This window comes from Tauraco erythrolophus, chromosome 25 (genome assembly GCF_009769465.1).
Source record: "Tauraco erythrolophus isolate bTauEry1 chromosome 25, bTauEry1.pri, whole genome shotgun sequence".
Lineage (NCBI taxonomy): Eukaryota > Metazoa > Chordata > Aves > Musophagiformes > Musophagidae > Tauraco > Tauraco erythrolophus.
The window spans coordinates 4122094-4143285 of NC_141489.1; the positions used below are offsets into that span (position 1 = coordinate 4122094).

Here is a 21192-nt window from a genome sequence, read left to right on the forward strand (position 1 = left end):
TTGGGGTCCAAGGAGCCTGCCAGCTCAGCTCTGCTCCAGGATTTTCAGCAAGGTGCCAGCACTTACAAACCCTCTCCTCGTAGCCTTGGTTGGCCATACAGTCGCATCCTTCCCTACTTGTCTGCTGCAAACTCAACCACCGTCCTCTCCACCTTCGTCCTCCAAAGAACAGCTCAGAGCAACGCTTTCAGCTGCATTTTCCTTTCCAAGATGCCAAGAGAGCAGCTCACACAGGACCCAGCAGCTCATCTTTCCGTGGCACAGAGGGAGAAGGAATCAACAACTTCCAGCTGTACTTCTGGCCATAAGCAGAAATTTTAGAGTAACCTTTAAGGGCAACGTTTGCCCTCAGCGGAGTGCCAGGTAGATACAAGGGGATTTTAGACAAGTTCATAGATAGCTTCAGTGGGAAGTAAATTACCAGATGGATTTCCCAGTGCAGACAGAGCCTGTAAGTCAGCGCTCTCAGAGCTTTTTCCTCCTACACTCGCTCAGGACACCACTTTGAGCAGGGATGCACCGTCTGTCCCAGCCTGGTACAACACTTCTTACCGCGCTGTGCCAGCACATCCAAGAGCGGGTCCCCTGGAACAACAATGGTCTCCAAGGTAAGATATATTTATCAGAGATAAGACACAGCACACTTGGGTTCTTTTTTATGGCATTATCTCCCAGAGGAGGTAATCCCCCAGATTTGGACTCAGCAGAGTAGTAGTGGAGTGTTTGGGGTTTTTTTAAATTCTGTTTTCTAAATAAGAAAAGCCAATTTACTGGAATGTGCTTCTGGCAAGAAAAGGCCAGTTTGTGAGTTTCTGTTTTACAGGGAAAGGCTTTCTAATTCAAAGCGGCTGCAATATGTAAATATTTAATCATTTTGCATAGGAAAATTTTGGATTCAATTAAAAATTCTAATGTCAACTTTTAAGATACATCTAAAAGCCTATAAAGCATCAAAACTAAAACAATGGCTTAAGGTTAGGAAACCAAAATGCTGTCGATCTCAACTTGATTTTCCCCCATATTATTTCAGTTTATGAACGGTTTCAGTATGTTTGACTTTCTGGCCCAGCAAGAGAAGAGAATATTTGGATCTCCAAGAATTCTCATGCAGGAAAACTCCTCCTTCCAGCCCACACTTGAGTGACACACAAAAACCATTCTGTTTTCCGCCATTTCCATTAACTTTGTAAGAGCCCCTGAGCTCTGGTTCTTTTCGAGGAGCTGGTTTGAGAGCTGGCGACGGGATGGTTATGAGCAACGCAGTACGTACATGGCTGACCAAATATTATCTCATTCATGGGGGCACGCCAGCCCTCCTACACCATTGTCTCTGCCAGATTCCTCCCGTACAGCATCCTGCTCTCCAGGTCTGCCATCAGCCAGTGTTAACACTTCCTATTACATCCCCCGCGGCAGCTCTCATCTCCTTGCACTGGTCTCCTTGGATGTCAGCAATATCCTTGGCACGTTGTACTTGTAGCATGTTTTGAAGAACTACTCAGCTGCCGCAGCCATTTTCTTTGTCACTGAATTTGACTTGAGCAGTCTCCAAGAGCTCCTCTCCAAAGGAGAACTGAGCAAAATAAGGCAAACCCCTGCCCTTGCATCGCAGCTTCACTGTTAAACCATGTCAGATTTGACCAAAATTTGGTAAGATTTTATAGATATTTTAACATAGCATGTAACAAGTTCTTTTTGTCTTGAATTTTGAAAAGATAAGATACCAGAAGTCAAGCTCCTGTTCTTTTTAATGTCTTTCTGGTGACTTTCCTTTGCCTCTGCTTTCCAGCCTTGCAAAATACTCTAACTACGTTTCTCCTACCATTTCTGTTCTGCCATGAGGTCTAGAAATGTACTGACGTAGTGTAACACATACACAAAAAAAAAAAAAAAAAAAGAGAGCTGAGATTCCTCACTGATAGCAGGACTCCAGGAGCTGGGGACTTGAGAAAGGCATCAAATAGTCTGAGCCTTTAAAATGTAAAAGCTGGCATCAGTGATCTCAAATTCAAAAATTTTATAGCCATTAAGAAAATGAATAAATAAATAAATAAAAACCCAACGAAAAAACCCCAAACAACAAAAGTGTTCAGCACTCAACAGGTTTCTTAAGGCTTTAGTGCTGAGGAATGATCTCACATCTAGGCACCACATCCAGAAGAGGCCAACCCTTGTCTGCAGAGCAGATTCTGTTGCACCTAAGGAGGGATGAGTCGCAGGTGAAGGAGCATTCAAAACATCTCACCCTTGTGTGGACTGAGCGTCTAAGGGTAGGGCTCCTGGCACAGCCTTCCTCTCACTAGGAACATTAAAAGGGTCTCTCCTCACTTTCATTAAACCGGGAGAAAGTTGGTATCTCAGCTACTCAAAGATAACATGCCATCACCTGACTCCTTCCTGAGGCCATTCCAAGAGCCTCCACCCTCCCACACAATGGAGTTTATCTCGGAGGTTGTTCCTGCCCCTCCCTCTGTCTACACCTTCAGGTCTCCCATTAGGGAGGCTCTGATACCCGGACCCAGTAGGAAATTATCCAGGTTGCTCAACCTCCACACACGCAGCAAACCTCAGCGCGGTGCCCCGATCCACGCAGCGCGTGTCCTGCCTGCTGGAGCTGCCGTGCGTGGGAACGTGGACCTGCGCAGTCGCCACGGCGCTGCCGAGGGAACCAAAACCCACTGTTTTTCGTTCTGCCTGCACCTGAAACAACGCGATTCTCCTTTATGTGCCAGAAAATCCTTCCCTGTCCTCACTCACTACCAGCTCCTTAGAGTACAAGAGGGTATTATTCTCGGCGAGATTTGCCCCCTGCTTATCTTCCTCCTGCATAAAATGGGCATAATAACACCCTACCTTGCACGGCTTTTGAAAGCCTCAATTAAACAAACTGCTCTGAGATTTGTGTAAGAGGAAAATTAAATCAACATCCTATTGTAAAGCTAGAGTTACTGCGTGCATATTTCTGTAAGTATTTTCAGCCTCTGTGTGAGTATCTGTAAATACACACCAACCTTCGTAACAAGGCTTGTCTCAGTAGGGAAGGAGTTACTTGAAGTTGAGGAAAAACCAGATTTAGTTTTCCATGCAACCTTGACCGACCTCTTCACATCCATCCTTGGCACTGAACGTGGAAAAAACACGTGTGGCAGTGTAATTACAGACTGCAGCGTAGTGTACCTGCCGAGGTGGCGCTTCCCAGATGAGGGGCACCCAGCACTGCGCCTCCTGCTAGATTCCATGGATGAAGTAGTAGCCTGAGGGGAGATCAGCCAATTCTCTCTCTAAATGAGGAAAGCCACGTCCAGTGTCCCTGGAGAAGGGTGGTAGGGTACCTCTCCACTTGCAGCTGTAGAGCAGATGCCCGTGTTCCCCACGCACACCACACAGGTGTAACCCTGGTCTCTGGGACCTGGGACTGCAAACATCAACTTCCCATTTCACATGAGCTGAAAGAAAGTTTCACAGGCCAAAGGATCGGCCACAATCCTCAGAGCTCCTCAACCCCCAAATAAAATGAAAACACAAGAATTACAAGGGACCTTTGGACTACAAAACGTTAAAACAACCTAAATACAGCAGTCATGCCAGCTCTCCATCCCAAAATCAAATTGCTGTTCACACACTGTGTTAGCGCTTGCAGTGAAGACTCTTTGGGGTTATTTGGTCCAAACCTCACCAGGATGTTCTTCCTTCCTGGAAACAACCACGGACCAACAGGCTGGGAGCTTCAGGCAGGTGCTAACACGTTAGACTTGCTAGTGATCTTTGCCATCAACGCTTTCCAATCACAGCCAGCTCCCACTCATCCAACTGTGGGTTAAAGATCGTATTTTCAAGAGTAAACTTTGCCTCCATGCAGCCTTTGGGCAGGAGGCAACAGCAGAGGCACACACGGTTATGCTTCTCTCGCTTCTCCCTGCTTGTGCTCCAGCCAAGTTGCCAGGTCTGGTTTGTGCTCTCTGTCACAAAGGTACCTGTATCCCATTTAGTTCAGATGAGCACTCACCGTTGCCTACACAGGTAATTTCCTGCACTGTGTCCCACTTTCTCAGCAACACAAGCTCCCATTCAGCAAGGCACTTAAGCACAGGAACTTACTGCCTTCAGCAAGAGCTAAGCACAAACTCCAGAGCTTTGCTGATTAAGCACAGAGCTGACCATTCCTTTCCCTCTAGAGCATCTCACTTTGCAGGAGAGTCCCACGAAAAAATTCCATCTGTCCTCTTCACTTGTCTGGTAATTTCTATCGTGCCCTGAAAACACGCAACAACACTGTTAGAGTCAGAATCCTACAGATACTGTACAAGAAGACGCGTGCCAAGCACACATCCCTGTCAGGGCAGACGAAGCGCTACAATAGCAGAAGTGATCCTGATCATGCGTCTTCTCTTCTGGACTAATTTTTCCCAATATGGCACCAAACCAAAAGCGGTGGCATTGCTTGGATCGACAAATCAGATCCAGTTGATGGATCACAAGAACAAAGATGATTGCATGACTCAGTCTCCCTCCATCTGTCTTTACAGAGATGGAAGGATGCTCCCCAAATCCCTTAATAAATTGATCCCTGCAGCCTCATCCTCATCTGTGCCCTCACTTCTAGGCACTGAAATCTGTGCATCTTTCATTTGTCCTCAAGGAAAACAGTGAAGTTCAGTTTGGGTCTGTGATTCTTGCAGGGAATCCAACTGGGGACCGGCTGGGGCTCATCCCAATACCAACGAGAAAAGGAAGCTCTTTCAGCTTTAGTTATGAGGCGAGGCCAAAAGCCACTGGCATACATACATAGAGGTTCCTTCTGCTCACACCTCTGTTTTATTGAAAATAATTAGTTCTCATTTATCCTGGAGCTCTCCAACTAACTCCAGAATTAGAAATGGTGATGACATACCCTGAGAAGGTGGAGCTCAAGTATTTGGGAGAGAACACAATAATCGTGTCTGGTCTCACATGCTTCTGGTCAGAAGCGTTTGATGATTACTGTTGTAACACAAAAACCACTAAGGATGCCTGCCGTTTCCCACTTTCCTGTGTTGTCAGCAAGATCGTGAGAAAGCTCCAATCTCCAGTGGAATTTACAATTTATTTTTCAAAGTGACGGTATCAGAAATACTCCCCAGTCTCTTGTTCTCTTTACCTCCCCTGTTCCCTTCCTGCCTCCCAGTTTCTAGCTGATCTCTGAAACCAGGATGCCGCAAGAGGAACAATGTACCTGGGGAGGCAAAGGGTTCTGTGCTATTCACTGAAGCCCTCAGCATCATGGCTGGATGGAAAACCCTTCTGAAGGCCTAGTTCTGGCTCAGCCCAAGTCACGGGCTTGATACCATAATCCCTACATGAAAGGGTTATGCAAAGGGTGAGAATAGGTGATGATAAAGTTCCCTTCCAGCCAAAACAATCTATGAACCTCCAAGGAAATCCACCATCCTCTGGCAAGAGCCTGGACCAGACTTTTCGAAGTGTAACAATGTCTGGCTCCAGAATCGCAGGGGCAGTGCCTCTGAAGAGCTATGAAATCATCTCTTCTGCTTGGGAGGTTCGGCAAGCTACGTTGGCATCGCCTGTAAGCCACAGACCACAAGACTGGAATGCTGGGAACAAAACCAGAGCAGATACATTCAGAATGGCTTTAAAGCTAATGTTACACTGCTAAAAAGGAAGAGGGGGGAAAAAAAAAAAGAAGAAAAAAAAATAAAGGCACTTTAACTGGCTTTTCACTATAATAAAAGTGAATTCAGAGATTTCCTTTGAACATGCTGGAAAGCCACTGTGCAAACCAGCCTGCTCAGCAGGCCCAAGGTGGGAATGGCAGAAGCTGCTGCAAGTCAGGACCAAGGTACCTGAGCAGAGCTGTGTGGGAGGCAAGGCCTGGAGAAGCAGGAGAGCAGCAGCTTTCGAGAGAACAGGAGCTGGTGGAGATTAATGAAGGAAGCTCAGACAGTATCTGTCTGTAGGAGGCCTGGCTCAATTCAAGGCCATTAACTTGTTGCTTTCTGAACACCACCAGCAGGAGTGGAAACAAAAGCATGTCTGCCCAGCATGGGTCATGGTGAGCGATTGCTTAAATACTCCAGCAGAATGAAGAGCATTAGGAAAGGCAAAGAGCCACTGCAATGGCTGTGCAGCTCACAGGGCTGCAAGTTTTTGCATGAAGCCCAAGCCAAAACCAGGCAGGCAACTGGGATGTAGCCTTGAAAGTAGAAACAAATAAATTATTAGCCTTCATTTTCTCCCCTTCAGGAGTTAAATTTAAAGGGGAGTCCATCGACTTTAAATAAATCATGTTTATAATTAAAAACATTTTCCTGCACTGCTTACAAGCCTTTGGATGATTAATAAGGCATTTTTCAAATTACTTTAGTTCACACTAATTATGCTGCTTGTTTACCCCAGTCAATAATTTTTCTTCCAGGGAGATAAAGCTATCCCAGGAGGAGGTCTTCCTCCGGGGAGCAAGAGGGAAAGGACCCCAGGGAACTGCCTAAGGCACCAGGAACACATGGGAGGTCTTTCACTGAAAGCAACAGAGCTGGTTACATGAGTCACATCACGTCCGACACTCACAGGACTCCTTTTGCTAAGCCCAACTCTTTGCCTGGATAAGAAGAGGAGATATGAGTTTGCTCAGCTCTCAGAGGCCTTGAGCTTTTTTTTGCCTAGACCTTGCCTGAGGTACCAACCCCTGGGGACCAGACTTGGTAGGTTTAGCACGAAAACATAGCAGCGACTACACAGCTACTGGGTTGGGTCACGCTTGTGCCCAGCAGAAGCCAAATGTGCTTAGAAAGAAAGAAGCTTTATCTCCTCCTATTTCCTTTGCAGACACTGGAAAGTCTCTTAGCCCTTTAGAAAATAGAGTACAACAAATGGAACAAGAATTCTCTTCCCAGTTACTTGGTTCTCTTTCAACATTATTTAAAAGAGCTAGTTATATTAAAAAAAAAAAAAAGCAATAGTGGGTTTCCATTCCTGCTGACTGCAGCCCACCTTCGTGGTGTGAATGGATTTGCTGGGTCACCTTTCCACAGGAAGGGCTGGAATGTCCCGACCCAGAAGCCTTCGGGTAGCAGACATACCAGTACCTGCAGGGTGACACAGGGATGCGGAAGCTATGAACTGATCATGCTGCCACATGCCCAAAGAGTATTCCTGTTGCCCTTCCAACGCTTTACAAATCAGGCTGCTGCTGGTTTGACACGCCAGGACTCCTGCAGACTCTCCAAAGATAGCAATGACATTTCCTCATCTTTTTACTCTTTCTCCCCTGTTTCAAGACAGCAGTTATTTCATAACCTACATGTCTCTATGGTTGACAGTTATTCTTAGGCAACTGTAAGCTACGAGTGTCTTGCTAACAAAATGTACATGCTTTGTGTAGCACGGAATGCTCTTCAATCAGCAGTGCACCCACAATAGACCTTGTTGCTTCGTGAACTAGAACAAGGTAGGAGATATCAGGCAAGGCTTTCCCTTCTTGAGAGATGAGAGCAGGCATTGGTGAGACTCATGATAACAGACGAGGAAAAAATCCTGTAGTTACCTAACGGTGGCCCAAATCCTTCAGATCAGGCACGCGGAAGCATGTGAGTTTCTGTGGAAGCCTGATTTATATTAATCAAATCAGCACTGAAAAGCACTACCACAAAATTTATTCTAATACCTGTTGTACCACACCCTAAAAATAACAAAAGAAAACAAGCTGAGATAAAAGATATTTGCTGTCAAAGGTGGGGAAATACCTTCAGAAAGCCACAATGTTGGCTTCCTCTAAGAAATGAAACAAGAGTGGTAGACATGCTTCAGATTTCTTATCAAAGACAGGTGTCTTGTCTCCTTGGTTTTAGCATACCACCGTGACAGGGCAGTGTGGTTCGTAACCTGGGGGCTGCCGCCAGCAAGAATGGTTTCTCACTGTTCAAGCAGAAGCAGCAGGTAATTCTGTGTAAATCCTGGTCCCGTGAGCTGCTTGTGATACTCTGCACTCTGGAGGTGCCCCAAAACTGGCATCATTTCTCACTGTTCAAGCAGAAAAAGCAGGTAATTCTGCGTAAACCCTGGTCCCGTGAGCTGCTTGTGCTACTCTGACTCTGGACGTGCCCCAAAACTGGCATCAGCCCCAAATCTTTGCAAGCCTGAACCTTGCCTGATATGAATTTATGGCACCTGAGCTATAGTGTGCTAGCTCCCTGGATGAACATCCTCGTGGACAGGGAGGGCAAGGCAGCCTAATCTGCTTTCTCCACAGGTTATCTGCACACCATGAGGCACCCACGGGGAAGCTGGCACAGAGAAATTAGCACGCTCGCAGCTCCTGCCCTCAGCCAATGTATTTTAACTTGTGGATTTGCACAAACCTGAATGACTAGAAGAGAGCTGCATGAGATAAGTTGGCAAAGGGATCTGTATTAGGCATAGTAATCAGTTGCAAAGAAGAGCAGATTTACCCTTTGAATGTTTTTTGTTCCCAAGACAAGAGCACACAACACAGAGGTAAGGCTGACGCTCTCCGTTTCATGTGGAAATCCAGAGTAAAAGTGACTCGCTACTCAACTTGCTCAGCTGCTGTAAGACAGCATTGACCATTTCTTAAGTTGTTAAAACCATAAATAATTAAAAAAACCCTCAGACCAGTAGCAAGGCATTTAAAAGATCGCTTGGTCTCCTCTTAGAGCATTCGTCCTTGGCAAAACTCACTGAAGTGATGCTAGGCACTGCAAAAGGCACTCAGGTCCTGCGTGTGCTGAACTCTGCAAAAGCATGTCTCCACGAGGACACGCCGCACACGGCCACGGAGAGGCTCCGACCTAAAAAGCGTGCCCCGTTTCCTCAGGGCTGTGCCCTGTTTCCTCAGGGCTGAGGGGCGGCGGGTTTGCGGTACTTGCACTGGATCCAGACCCGATACATGGTCATTTGTTTCCCACGGTTCACCTGCAATCGCCGATCAATCAGATTCTGGATTTTCTCCAGCCCAGCTGTTGTGAAGAGGCCATCTAATTCATCTGGAGGAGAGAGAAGGAGATTGAGGAGGTCACAGCTCTCATTTAACTGATGCTTGCTCGCACTGAGGGCTAAACTATGTTGAAAGATGGGCCAGAGGAAAATCATGGTTTCGCTCTGGCAGGGAAATGTAAAGACTAGACAGGACTTAACTACTGCACTATGGGGAGAATAAGATCACAGTTTCTCTAGCTTCCCTTGAGTTTCCCTTCTACCAAGGAATGAAAAGAATCATTTGGAGGATGACTAGAATTATAGAGACTTGAGAAAGAGAAAACAGCAGCAGTTTCAGACATGGGTATTGCCTCTCGTAACTGATTAAGGGAGGGAGCATCTGCTGGCGAGTAGGGACAGATCCATTCCTTCCCCCTCCCCCCTCTCTCCAGAGGAATTTTGGAGTTTGCAAGAGCAAAGAACAGGATCAGAACTACACTTTCAAATGGTGGCAACGAGATCTGTGCTGCATAGGCTGGAGGGGAACGGGATTCATTAAGGTTAAGTTTGGGGAAAAAAAAAATCCTTAAGAAACCACACCCTGCTGGGGCCCAATCAAAGCACTGGGAGCCCTCGAGGCTGCAACACTTCACACTGGCAGGTATTCCTGACCCAGCAAACAAGCATCACAGTGCCCCAGCACACCGGCCGTGGGCAAAGCCAGACTGAGCCCTGCTGAGCAGCAGAGAGCTTGTTCAACTGCAGCCTGGGAGCACGTGATTTGTACGGAGTTTCTGTAGAAAAGGGCTAACAGGTCCCAGCTTGTGCTCTTTTATCAGATGCTCGCCATCATGAAGCGTTTGCCAAACACGCATTAAACATTAATTTTGTTGTGACAAACAAGGCTTGTGCAGTGGGGAAGGGCACAGTTGGATGCAGTTGTGCCGCTGCTCTAAAACTGACCATACAGAGGGGCCTGTGGTGGAGGTGACTGGAGGTGCAATTGGTGATAAGCAGGGAGAGTAACAATCCCTGCTGAACACCAAGCAGCAGCAGAACTGGAGAGGCTGCCTCAGCTCTGTGCTGAACCACACCCTTCTTATTTCCTCATCGGAGAACAGTAAAGTTAAGAGAAGTTCCTTCAAGTGGTGTCCATCTCACTCCATCCTTCACAGGCAACAAGCTTCAAGGACAGCTCCTCCAGTCCCACCCCTCTCAGTGCACCAAACACACTAGTCTGTCTCTAGAAGGATTTTCCACTAAGGAATTCATCATGTCATATTTGCATCAGGAAGTGAAGAGTCCAGGTACCTGTGCAACTGGGAGACACTTAACATTTCACACTGCTCCAAGAAAGACAGGCTGGAAAGAGCTAGTGGCAAAAGTTGAGGGCACAGGGACAAAAAGAGGTGAGCAGAGTCAGAGGGATGTTTTCTAGCCTCCTACCTTGTGTGAAGAAGTAGACTCTGGTGCCATCACCTCTCACATAGAAGTTATCAGAGAGACATTGACCTAAGGGCAAGAAGGATTTAAACAGTTACCAGCTATCATTTAAAAATCAACAGCTTCCATCCAACTGCACGTAAAGACAAGAGGCACTTCTCCCAGCACACGCTGTGCTTAAGGGGAATTAATGAGCTGTCTCCTGAACAGGGCAGACACTACTCCAGAGAAGCATCATCTCTTAGTGATCTGGCAAGACTCCCCAGGGGAAAAGACAATACCTTTCTTAAACCGAAGCTGGGCCAGATCGTAACGGCCATAATCTCGTAACAAAATCATTCCTCCTGGTTTCAGAAGGCGACTCAGTCTGTTAACAATGCATTGCATCCTGAGGAAAGAACAAACCAGAAGTATTCAGGGGGGTTGGACTAGATGACCTTTGAAGGCCCCTTCCAGCCCTAACCATTCTATGATTCTATTCATCATTCTGCAAAATGATGCTTGTTTCCTTAGCCTACTTTCCAAAAAGAAGGTATAAAGTTTTACATATGTTTCAACTTCATATAAAGTTGCAAAAGCTAGCACTTTTTTGAGCTCTCTCAGACTGAGGTGGGTTGATTTTGTTTGGCTGCCTTATTTCTGACACTCCTTGATCCTGCTTTTTTTTTTTCTATAACCATAACTCAGCCTGCCACAGCAGGGATTAACTGCTCTCTCTTACTAATTACAGAAGTATCTCCACTGGTTTCCGTAAAACAAGAAATAAGTGAACTTGAAAAATGCTGTGAAATAAAACCAAAGGGAACAAGAGAGACTAGCGTAGGTTGTAACACACTGTCACACTAAGATCACAGCACTTTTTTTAACTGTTTCCTGAACCCATCCCCTCCCTTCTTGCCACCTCCCATATGAGAAATTCATCTAACCTTTGAGCCTTAAAATCTAGCAGCATACTTTCCACAAATGGGTGCTAAGCGCTCAGGGTTTAGAACTGGTGAGCAACTGTGTGCGCAGTAAGACGTCACCTATAGCCGCTTCACACTTCCAAACTACACCTATTCTGTACCAGAATTTGTTACAACTGAAAGTACCTGCAAATTTCATTTTCAGAGGCTTAATGGAAAACTGGACCAGACATAGAACAAACTTTAATTTTCCTTGATATGAGGGGATCTCCTATTAAAAACCTCTGGTTCTATATGCATTATCTTCTGCAATCAGAAGGAATTATTAAAACTTACTTCTCTGGGAGAATTGCTGAGAGGACAAAGATAAGAATAACAACGTCGAGACTCTCATCTGGCATTGGGAAAGGACTTTGGTCATTGCACAGGTCATGGACAAACGCAAAGCAGCGAGAGGAATCGTATTCCGCATGGTTCTGTATTTAAGGGGAGAGAAATTAAAGCATTAGCAGCAGACTCTGATCTCAGTATTATCTGGACATGGGAGCATTTTAACTTTCACATAACCAAGTGGTGTGTCCAGAGATCTGTTTCACCCTCACTGGACTAGGCGGATGGGGTCAGATAGGTTCCCTGGTCAGACAAGGAACAGGGGTGAAATGTGAAAAATAAGTACCCATGGGAGATTTACAAAGAGCTTTGGACTTGTTACATTCAGACAATCAGCACTGCCAAAACCCCAAAACTGGATTGAGGGATTATTGCAATTTTAAGGTCAGATTTTCCAGTAATAGTGGTAAGAAGTGAGGGATTTACACTGTTAAGACAGTAATCTTTAAAAAAGTGAGAGTGTCAGGGCCCCTCTCTGCATCACTGACATCAATATTCATTTTGACTGCAAGCAGACTATTCCCTATACCCCAAGCATCAAACCTGGTGGCTGCCTAAAGTTAAGCTCTTAAAAATCACATTTAGACTTCTCAAAGAAGTTGTATATTTTTCTAAAGCTGCCGCTACAGATTGTGGTGGCCTCTATAAACAGTGCTTGGTCAGCTTAAGAGGATGAAATGGCATGCTGCCTCTGCTGCTGTGCTCCCCATCTCATCTCATGAAGTGGCTGATTATATTTGATACTTCATGTATTCCCAGTTCTGTTCTGACCTGAAATTTGTTAGCAGTATTTGTCCTTTGACTAAATTCCAGCCTCCTGCTACACAGACAACAGTATCCCTCCTCAGCTGTCTGTGCAGAAGCAATCAGACCACGTTCCCAGAACTGCAGTGACAGTAACGCACACACAAACCAAAACCAGCTTCAGTTCCTGTTAAAAAATAGCCTGAACGTTTTCAAGGTTCAGCAGTTACTCAGCACTGGATTTAGAAAAGTACTGCCAACCATAGGTGAAAAAAAATCTGGCTGACTTGTCTGCTGCCAATGTGACATTTTGAGAACTCCAACTTCCCTCATTTCTACAATCTTTGATGGCTCATTTTCCTGATTTACCAGTACAAGGGTCACATCAGGGCTAGCTAAAACCAGAAAGTTGCCAGCACAGCTAGACAGGCAGTGGCAGCTGTGAGATATTTGTGTGAATGTGCAATTGTCACCATGTACTTCCTACCTTCATAAGTCATCATTGAGTTTACCTGGACAAGATCCACAGCTGTTGTAGAAAAATCACAGCAATAGACAAAAAGGCCCGGGTCACTGAAATAAATAAAAGAAATGATCATTGTTTACAAAAAGGTACTCCACAGGAATTGCAGAAGAGTGTCGAAAGCACAGAACTGGGAGCCAGAAATCCCAGGCTCTAGTCTATCTCTGTCACTAACGCCTCGTGCAAAATCTGGTGGATCACGTTGCTCCTTTATGCCTCGGTTATTCTCACAGGGAACCGACTTACTTTTCCCTCTGGAAAAGGAGAGATACCAAAGCCTGTATGAAAACGCTTTCAGAATGAGACATATAAACTTGCACCGTGTTTTGTTGGTCGCATTCAAATACAAAAGATTTCTAAGCTCAAAACACAATCACTTGAAGTCACAAATGGCAAATGTACCGTTTGTATCTGGTTTTTCTCTGAGATCATCTAAAGTAAGAACACATGCAACACTTTGCCTAGTGTTTTTCAAAGGCTGGTATATCAGGCAGGTAAAAACCTATTGAGAACTACTCACTTGTTGGTTTGTAAAATTGGGAAGACTGTATTTCCAGCACCACAGCCAACCTACAGAAACAAAGTAGATGCACACATAGTGAAAATCCTTTCTTCAGCATGTCCCTTGCAGCTAATTCCAAATCATGTCTCTACAGCCCTGGAACAAAGAGCAACTCATGAGTAACAACTGAGCACGGCAGTGACCATTTGCAAATCTCACTGCAAGATCTGAGTATGTTCAGCTCTGAGTAGCAGGTTTAAATACAAGCATTTGTGGGAAACCACTAAGCTAGCTCTCATAGAAATCCTACTAACAAGCTATATATTGTTACTCTTTTGAAAACTGTTATTGCTGGAATCCCAAGCATAACAACCAGTATGAGTCACTGAAGCACTGGCAAAGGCCATGGATTAGTTGCATGCACTTCCACAGAAAATCAGAGGCAATGGAGAAAGAAGTTTGCTTTACTATAATTACATCCTGCTGTTTCAGAGTTTCCTTCACTAGATGGCTCTTCCTCAAGTTACAACTAGGCCTACAAGGATTCTGCCTTATTATTCCTTCTACTTGTTCCCATTTGAAGAGAAGATGGCTCACACAACTGGGTTTGGGGAACATGCCTCTGACTGTTTAAGGAATCATTAAAATTGAAATAGACTGAGCAGAAAACACCACTGATGGCTTGCAGTGACATATTACTGATGCTACTCCGGTGAGACAGGAAAGCCACAATGAGCCAAGAACATCAAAGTCTGAGGAAGTCTCAAAACCTCAGATTAAATAAAAAAGAAATTGAAAGGACAGTTCATACTGACTCTTCCTGGAAGAGAACTTCCATAGAACATGAAGCATTCAACAAAACCAGGGGTATCTACAGCGAACAAACTAGAAGCGACAGAGCAAAAGGTCGTTAGCAGCTGTCAGGACTCTAATATTTAGAAGTCCTACAGACTTTTCTGGGACAAACTCTGTATCAGTCTGAGATACCTTGTTATTACACGGGCCATAAGGAACAAACCCAACAGCGCCTTCACATTCTTGGTTTCATTGTTTTGTTTCACACCTCCCAAGGTAAACAACAGTCAGCACAAATATGCAAAACATAAATTACAAGGGAAAGCTTTACACAGGCAAGTAAAAAAAAACCCAGCTTTTTCAGAAGATGATTTTTACATGCTTGTTTCAACATCCGATAGTAATAGTTTGACTTTTAAACTCAGAAACTTCTTATGGTCCTTCGTGCTCTGCCAGTTCACAGTCTAAACCAAAGGAATCCCAACAGATTTAATTCAGTCATAAACTGCCTCTGCTTTTTGCATTCTACTGGCTTAAAACGATCATCCCATTCACTTGCTGTTTGCCAATGATACGTATTTTTATGTCCCAGTCATGCTAACACTGACACAAGGGACTGTTTGAGGTGTGACACTGTTTCACAGCTATTACCTCTAATATTCGGTAAGATGCAGATGATCCCGGGTAATCTCTATTACTTGGATTCAGCTCACTGTACTTCTGTGGAGCCAGCTCCTCTGTGCAGATCTTAGCTGTGCTTTTTGTCAGGTTTAACTGATTCTCTGCCCTGGTTTCCAATGAACAATGTCCATTTTCACAGCTTCCCAGCCCTTCATTGTTGGATTCTTCTTTGTTACTAAATTCATGCACAGAATCCCCATTTTGACTTGAGTTCCTGTTAGGTGCCAGCTCAGGAAATTCAGTGAAGAGCCAGTGCCTGTCCTTGAAGAAGCCATTTTCATGGATTTTATAGAAGTCATCCCAGTACCTCTTAGCATTCACCTCATATTCCTCTGTAAATACAAACAAAACCGTCACCAGCAATCAAATCAGAAGGTCTCGGAGTTCAATTAGCTCAGACGGACAGGGATCACTGCAGACATCTCTTCAGCAACTGCTGTATTAAGTAAGGTTATGGATTGAAAATCACCTTTATTTAAATTGTGCCATCCTACATGAACACTCAGCCTGCCTCCTCACAGTCACTTTGTTTGACTAAAACAGGGAAAAGAGAGAGAAGAGGAAACTGTCTGTCTCCTGGTAGGATTTAAAGGAAGTTGGCAACAGAAAAGGCCTCTCTGAAGGAGGCTGGAATGAAGAAATCCAGGTTTTACTTCCATCTCTAACACTAGCTTGTTTGGTTCACTGGAACAATTCATTTGGAGCCTCATGACACTAAGTGTCAAGCACTTACAACTTCTAAGGAATTCTAGAACAGCTGCCTGGAGCTGAAGAGCTCCTGTCCAACATGCTACCTCTTTTTTCAGATGGAGGAACAGAAAAATTAAATCAACTATGCAGGCCTGGCAGAAGGTTCAATTAGCATTTGTGCAATACTCCAAGATTACAGGACAGCATGTTTTACACAAGTATTGCCAGAGTCCAATCTACAGCACTTTGTTTTCCGTAGTTCTGTGCATGTTAGAGCATCACACATTTACAAAATTAAAACAAGAGGGCAACCAACAGAAGTGACCAGTCATGAAAGTAACAGTGGAGAGCTAAGGTGGACAGACTAAAGATGATACAAAATCACTTTAGCAGCAAGCATTACAATTTTCACACCAAGTGGGCACATTCCAGTAGCAAGATGAGTATTACAGAAAGCTGGAAGAACTCTTACAAAGCCATGATCTAAAGAAATTCTAGTCACCCACAGAATTATTTCCACACACCTTCACAGACTGCAGACCAAGTACAGTTCTAGGGGAACTATTTTTTCCATGGGAACTTATGAATCCAACCGGCTTCCTGCATTCTCATCAATGTTCTGAGTTCTCTGCCCTGGGAAATAAAAGCTAATTATAGCACCCTCTGCCTGTAATCACCCAGAGGCCTTATCATCCACGGCCAGAGATCCCAACTGCACCTCAACAACCGCACCTCCCCAGCCATCTTTGCACAGCAACAAGTGCATGACTGAATGTGAATGATTTTCCCACAATTAAAGATGATGATGGAATGTGAGAATGGATAACCTCTGTCCAACATCTGCTAAGAGCGGGGTTAAGAGAGAAAGTAGGCGTGTAAAAATTGGAGATTAGTGTTATTGTCTGAACTGCAGTTTATTTGCTAGTCTATCTGAAAAGCATACCAGTGTTTAGAAGATATTTGAAGACAGTGAAAGGAGCCAAGAACACCTGGAGAAATACGCAGCCTCAGCCAAATACAGACAAAAATGGCTCTAACAAAGAGCCAGAAGTCAGCCATATGTATATTTTTAGCAGGATCTATCCCTGAAGCACAAAGAGCTATATATACAAATAATCTCTTTACCTCAACTACGGGATTTTCTCCTTTTAAGAAGCCTTGTCCTTAAACCCCAAGCCAAAAGAAATTTTCACGTCTGATATTAGACTAGAGCAGTTCAGTTTGTGCCACGATCTCACCGTGGCTCAGGTAAGCAGGGGCAAGGCAGTTCACTATCTGCACGGCAGAACTCAACGACTGCTCGTGTCGGAGGAAGAAGCGTTATGGATTCAGTCCCCAGTGCACTCCCTTCTGAACTGTCACTTCATCCATGCACTAGGAGGGATGCGCAAGGCTGCTGGGGCTGGAAATGTTCTTTCAGCTAACAAAAATATAAAGTCCTGATTCCTGATGGTCCCTAACAATCCCAGGGCAGCCTGACTGTAATGGGATTTGAGGTGGCGTGGCAATGTTCCAACCCAGCCATTTTGGATCACCCACGTTTTTGACACAGTATAATGCTGAACAAGGCATTGTCCTCTTCCTGTGTTAAATTATTGTGAAATTCCATTGGATGCTACTGAACAGCTGTTATGTCCCAACCCACATGCGTGGATACTTTATTTAAAGCTCATTCGACTCATAGCCTAGTGCTTTCAAAGCACTGGAATAAAGGATCAGTAACAATATAAATGCAAAAAATCAAAGGCCAGCTGACAGAAATCATGCAAGAAACAGATTTAAAGCAAAAAATGACAATATTAATTTTTCAGTCTGACTTCCTGCACAACTCATGCCAGAAAAGTTCACATAATACTTGCTTCGAGATCCTTTTTGTGGTATTAGCTCGCGGGAACACCGGCCCGTAAGCCAGATTCCTCCAGAGACTTTCTTGACAAGGACTCCTGACCTTTCTGCTCATCTTTGTAAGGACACCCCCAAAGCCAAGCCCATACTCACCCTTCCACACTGCAGAAGAAGTGCGAACAAAAGCAACTGTTCACAAAATACAGAAAGAGAACCAGGGACCCCCTGAACTGCACGGGGGCTCGTGATGGAGCCTCAAAAGGAAATCAAGAAACGTTTCCACTTATGTCTTTGGTCCCATTCAGGAGACGCATCTTCGACATACCCCACAGAACTTCTCGCCTTCTTCAGAACAAATTCTGACAGCCCCAAGAACTCTACAGAATACTACAGTCATAATGACCAATAGCCTGCCTTTGTTCTCCTGCTTGGACATCACTGATTCTCAAAATCCGAGACCCTCCAGGCACATTTAGCTGGGCTGGCTTCCCTACATTTCAGCCATCCTATTGTCTCCACACACTTCCAACTGAATAGCAGCCATCAAAATTTGACTGGCCTCCATTGTTCGGTCTGGGAAATACATCACGAAGACCTGACAAACTGCCCTAACAGCAAATTGCCCCACAATTTCATCGTTGTATATAGGTTCTCAAAGCATGACAGACAGCATCCTTTAATGTTAACCAGATTTTAAAATGAACTCAACACAATGGGTATCACAATAGAAACTGCTGGATACTTCTGGGAATCCAAGGAATTAGGAGGGCTGCTCTTTCGTACAATTAAATTTGCTATTGTGAACACAACTGGAAGCTATATGGGAAGTGTCTCAATAGCTCCAGTAGTGTTCAGCATCGCCTTACGGATGACACACTCGATTTAATTCGAACAAAAGGAGCAGATGCATCCTAGAACTCGGCAGGATATAACAGGATCACCATCAAAAAAGTCTCTTATCATACCAAAGAACAGGAATTCATTTCGTTTAAGGGACTAGAGGATATCTAACAGGTGTGGAAGACAGAGCATTACTAACCAACACAGAACAGCTTCAACCGTGTTACCTGACTATAGCACTGTGCACCTTTAGCTTGATTCAGATCCAGTTAAGCTTTGCACTTTGGATATATAAATATCCTTTAGGCCAAGTCTGAGGAAATAAAGAGTCTGGAATTCCTTTTCTGCCCCTCTGATGATAAACATTTCAATCAGGATAAAATAATTTTTCTTTGCTTCTGATTTAATCATCATCATGCTGTTTGTTAACCTGGTGGAGATGACTATGGACACTACTGTATGTACTCCCTCTTAAGAGAAAAACTAAACTTAGGGATAGCTCCACAGCATGCAAGCAAACAAAAGGCTGCCTGTTAGAAGTTAAGCTTTAGACAGCAAAAACAAGCAGAGAAAATAAGACTAAATGAGGCTGATGCTCTACACTGAAGCAAGTCTGCTGACAAGGAACACTAACAAGTATTTGCACCCACACAACATGAACAAAGAAGCTCAACCCATGATGACTCCTCCCAGCCAAGATCATTTCTGTTCCAGTAGAATGAGCCTCTGGAGAAGGTGGAAAAGTCACAAAGACGTAAATTAAGAATAGAAAGATTCCTCCTCCTCCAGTTTTCATTATCAATCACTAGGTAATGTATTTTGAATGACTCGGGAGACAGGGGGAAGGCAGGAATAAATGATGATGCAGATGCAGCTCTGGCCAGACTGTCCCGCTCTTGTATGAACAAGTTAAGACTGAGCATTACAATAGGATCCAAAATACCTTGTTTATCTTGTGGCAATAGCTGTGAGCTGTTCTCTTGAACTTTACTCCTGGCACTGGCTTCCTGCTCTTCTGACCACTCCACATTATCCCTGTTGTAAAAAATAAGATTAACTACTCAGCTGAGAATGGTAGGGCGAAGACAGAGAGAAAAGAGAAAGGTCTAGACAGCTCTCCAGACCGGCAGCTTTGGAGCTTTTCCACGATCTCTAATTCGCGCTCAGCAGCAGCGCAACAGCTATCAGCACAAATGGTTCCCAGTTCCAAATGAACTGCACTGCAACACAAAAGGTATAACTGGAAGGGAGCCCAAGAGACACCAAACTCGTCCCCTAATCCTTTTCTCTATTTGATGCTCAGCCAAGTTCAGAGGAAATAAAGCCTTACTAGAGAACCATGAGGGCACTCAACAGAAACAGGCCTCCTCAGAGCAGAAGCTGTCCTTCTCACAGGGTGAAAAGCACTTGTTCCTACACAGGTGACGGGCAGGCAGGAGCTTGTGTGCTTTCACTCAAGCAGGTCTTCACCATGGGCTGTCTGATTTAGCTGTCTTAGAAAACTACATTTTCTTTCTCAAGCTAAAACGAAAAAGGCAGTAGGGTTATTTGGGAGGTAAAGTGTTACATTAAAATTAAATCCAATTATGAGAAAAATATGTGGGAAGCTTTAAAGCATTAGGAACCTATTAACGACTTAAATGTGCATACACAGTTGTCTAGTCATTAAAGTGATTCACTTGACCTTTCTTCATTAAAACAAGCGAGTGAAAAGCAGACTACAAGGCTCAAGGAGCACTATTCTGGCCTCAGGAGGAATTAGTCTTCTCATATTAACTCACAAAACAAAGACTTGACAAATTTCCAGTCTGTGAAAAACTAGATTACTAGGAGTTTCTGCTGGGAAATACTATTGAGGATATGGTTTTGCAACACACCTTTGCTATAGTACAGTCCCAAAATGAATGACAAGCTGATACATGCACGTATTACTTTATTACAAATTGAACATACCCAATTCTTAACAGGGTACAGCAGCCAGAGACCAAAAGTGGACATATTTACTTCAAAAACACAAAATGCCTTCAGTTCCCAGCGAATTTGAGTGCATAGCATATATTAAACCAACAGCTTTCTCGAGCCAAAGACCTCCTGTTCCAAGCCAAGAGCCAGCAGGACCTCACAGTGTCACAGCACAGCAGCAGCTGGGGGAAACGCTCTTTGTTGATTTACACGAGTCACTAACACACACAGAGAAGGGTTAGAGACATCCAAGAGCGGATCACTCCACTTTATTAACTAAAACAACGACACACTTTCTACCAAGCAAAGCAGCACATTCTCCTGAAACACGGAGGGAGCCTGAGGAATGCTGACTTCTTCGGGAAGAGCCGAGGAAGGCTCAGGACCCCCTGGGATTGGCACCCCCAAGCACTGGCTGAGCGGGACAGGGCCCTCCCGCTTCCCCGAGTCCTCATGGCACCGACACGCCGGGCAGTGCCCGGCCCGGGGGTGCCGGGCCCCGGCCCCAGGCCCCCCTCGCTGCCCGGCACACCTCCCTCGGGTGCTCCGCGCCCCGGCGGGCGGTTCGGGGCGAGCCCAGGCGCGGGGAGAGGGGCACGGAGCACGCCTGCGGCCGGACCCGCGCGAAGCGGAGCGGGGCAGCCCGAGGCCGACCCGCCTCGGCGCCGAGACCCGGTACACAGCGCCTCGCCGCAGACCACCGCCGAGGACAAAACCACCGCCGCCGCCCCTCACCTCCCCCGGCCCCCGCGGCCCGGCACCGCACGGCAGCAGCGCCCCGCCGGCTCCGGGGCCTCCCCGCAGCGGGCAGCAAGGGGCCGGCGGTCCGGAGCGGGCACCGCCCGCCCTCACCAGGCGTTGTGCTGGAAGAGGCGAGCGCGGTCGGTGAGGAAGCGCCTCCCGAACGGCCGCCGCTGCGGCACTTCTCCGGGCGCCGCCAT

The 21192-nt window shown here is 45.4% G+C and overlaps 1 protein-coding gene across 2 annotated transcripts in view; it reads right to left on the minus strand.

Annotated features, from left to right (window-relative positions):
- TLK2 (tousled like kinase 2) overlaps window positions 1-21192 on the minus strand; it is a 68190-nt gene extending 46998 nt beyond the window's left edge. Inside the window, exons 1-2 of one of the 2 annotated variants that reach the window (XM_086626697.1) lie at window positions 21104-21192; window positions 19233-19324 (exon numbers count right to left, since the gene is read on the minus strand). In XM_086626697.1, coding sequence (XP_086482823.1) covers window positions 19233-19324; window positions 21104-21192 — 181 coding nt within the window. Of the gene's footprint in view, window positions 1-8444; window positions 8835-19232; window positions 19325-21103 lie in introns of those variants that run through there. The other variant, XM_086626699.1, reaches the window with a different exon arrangement.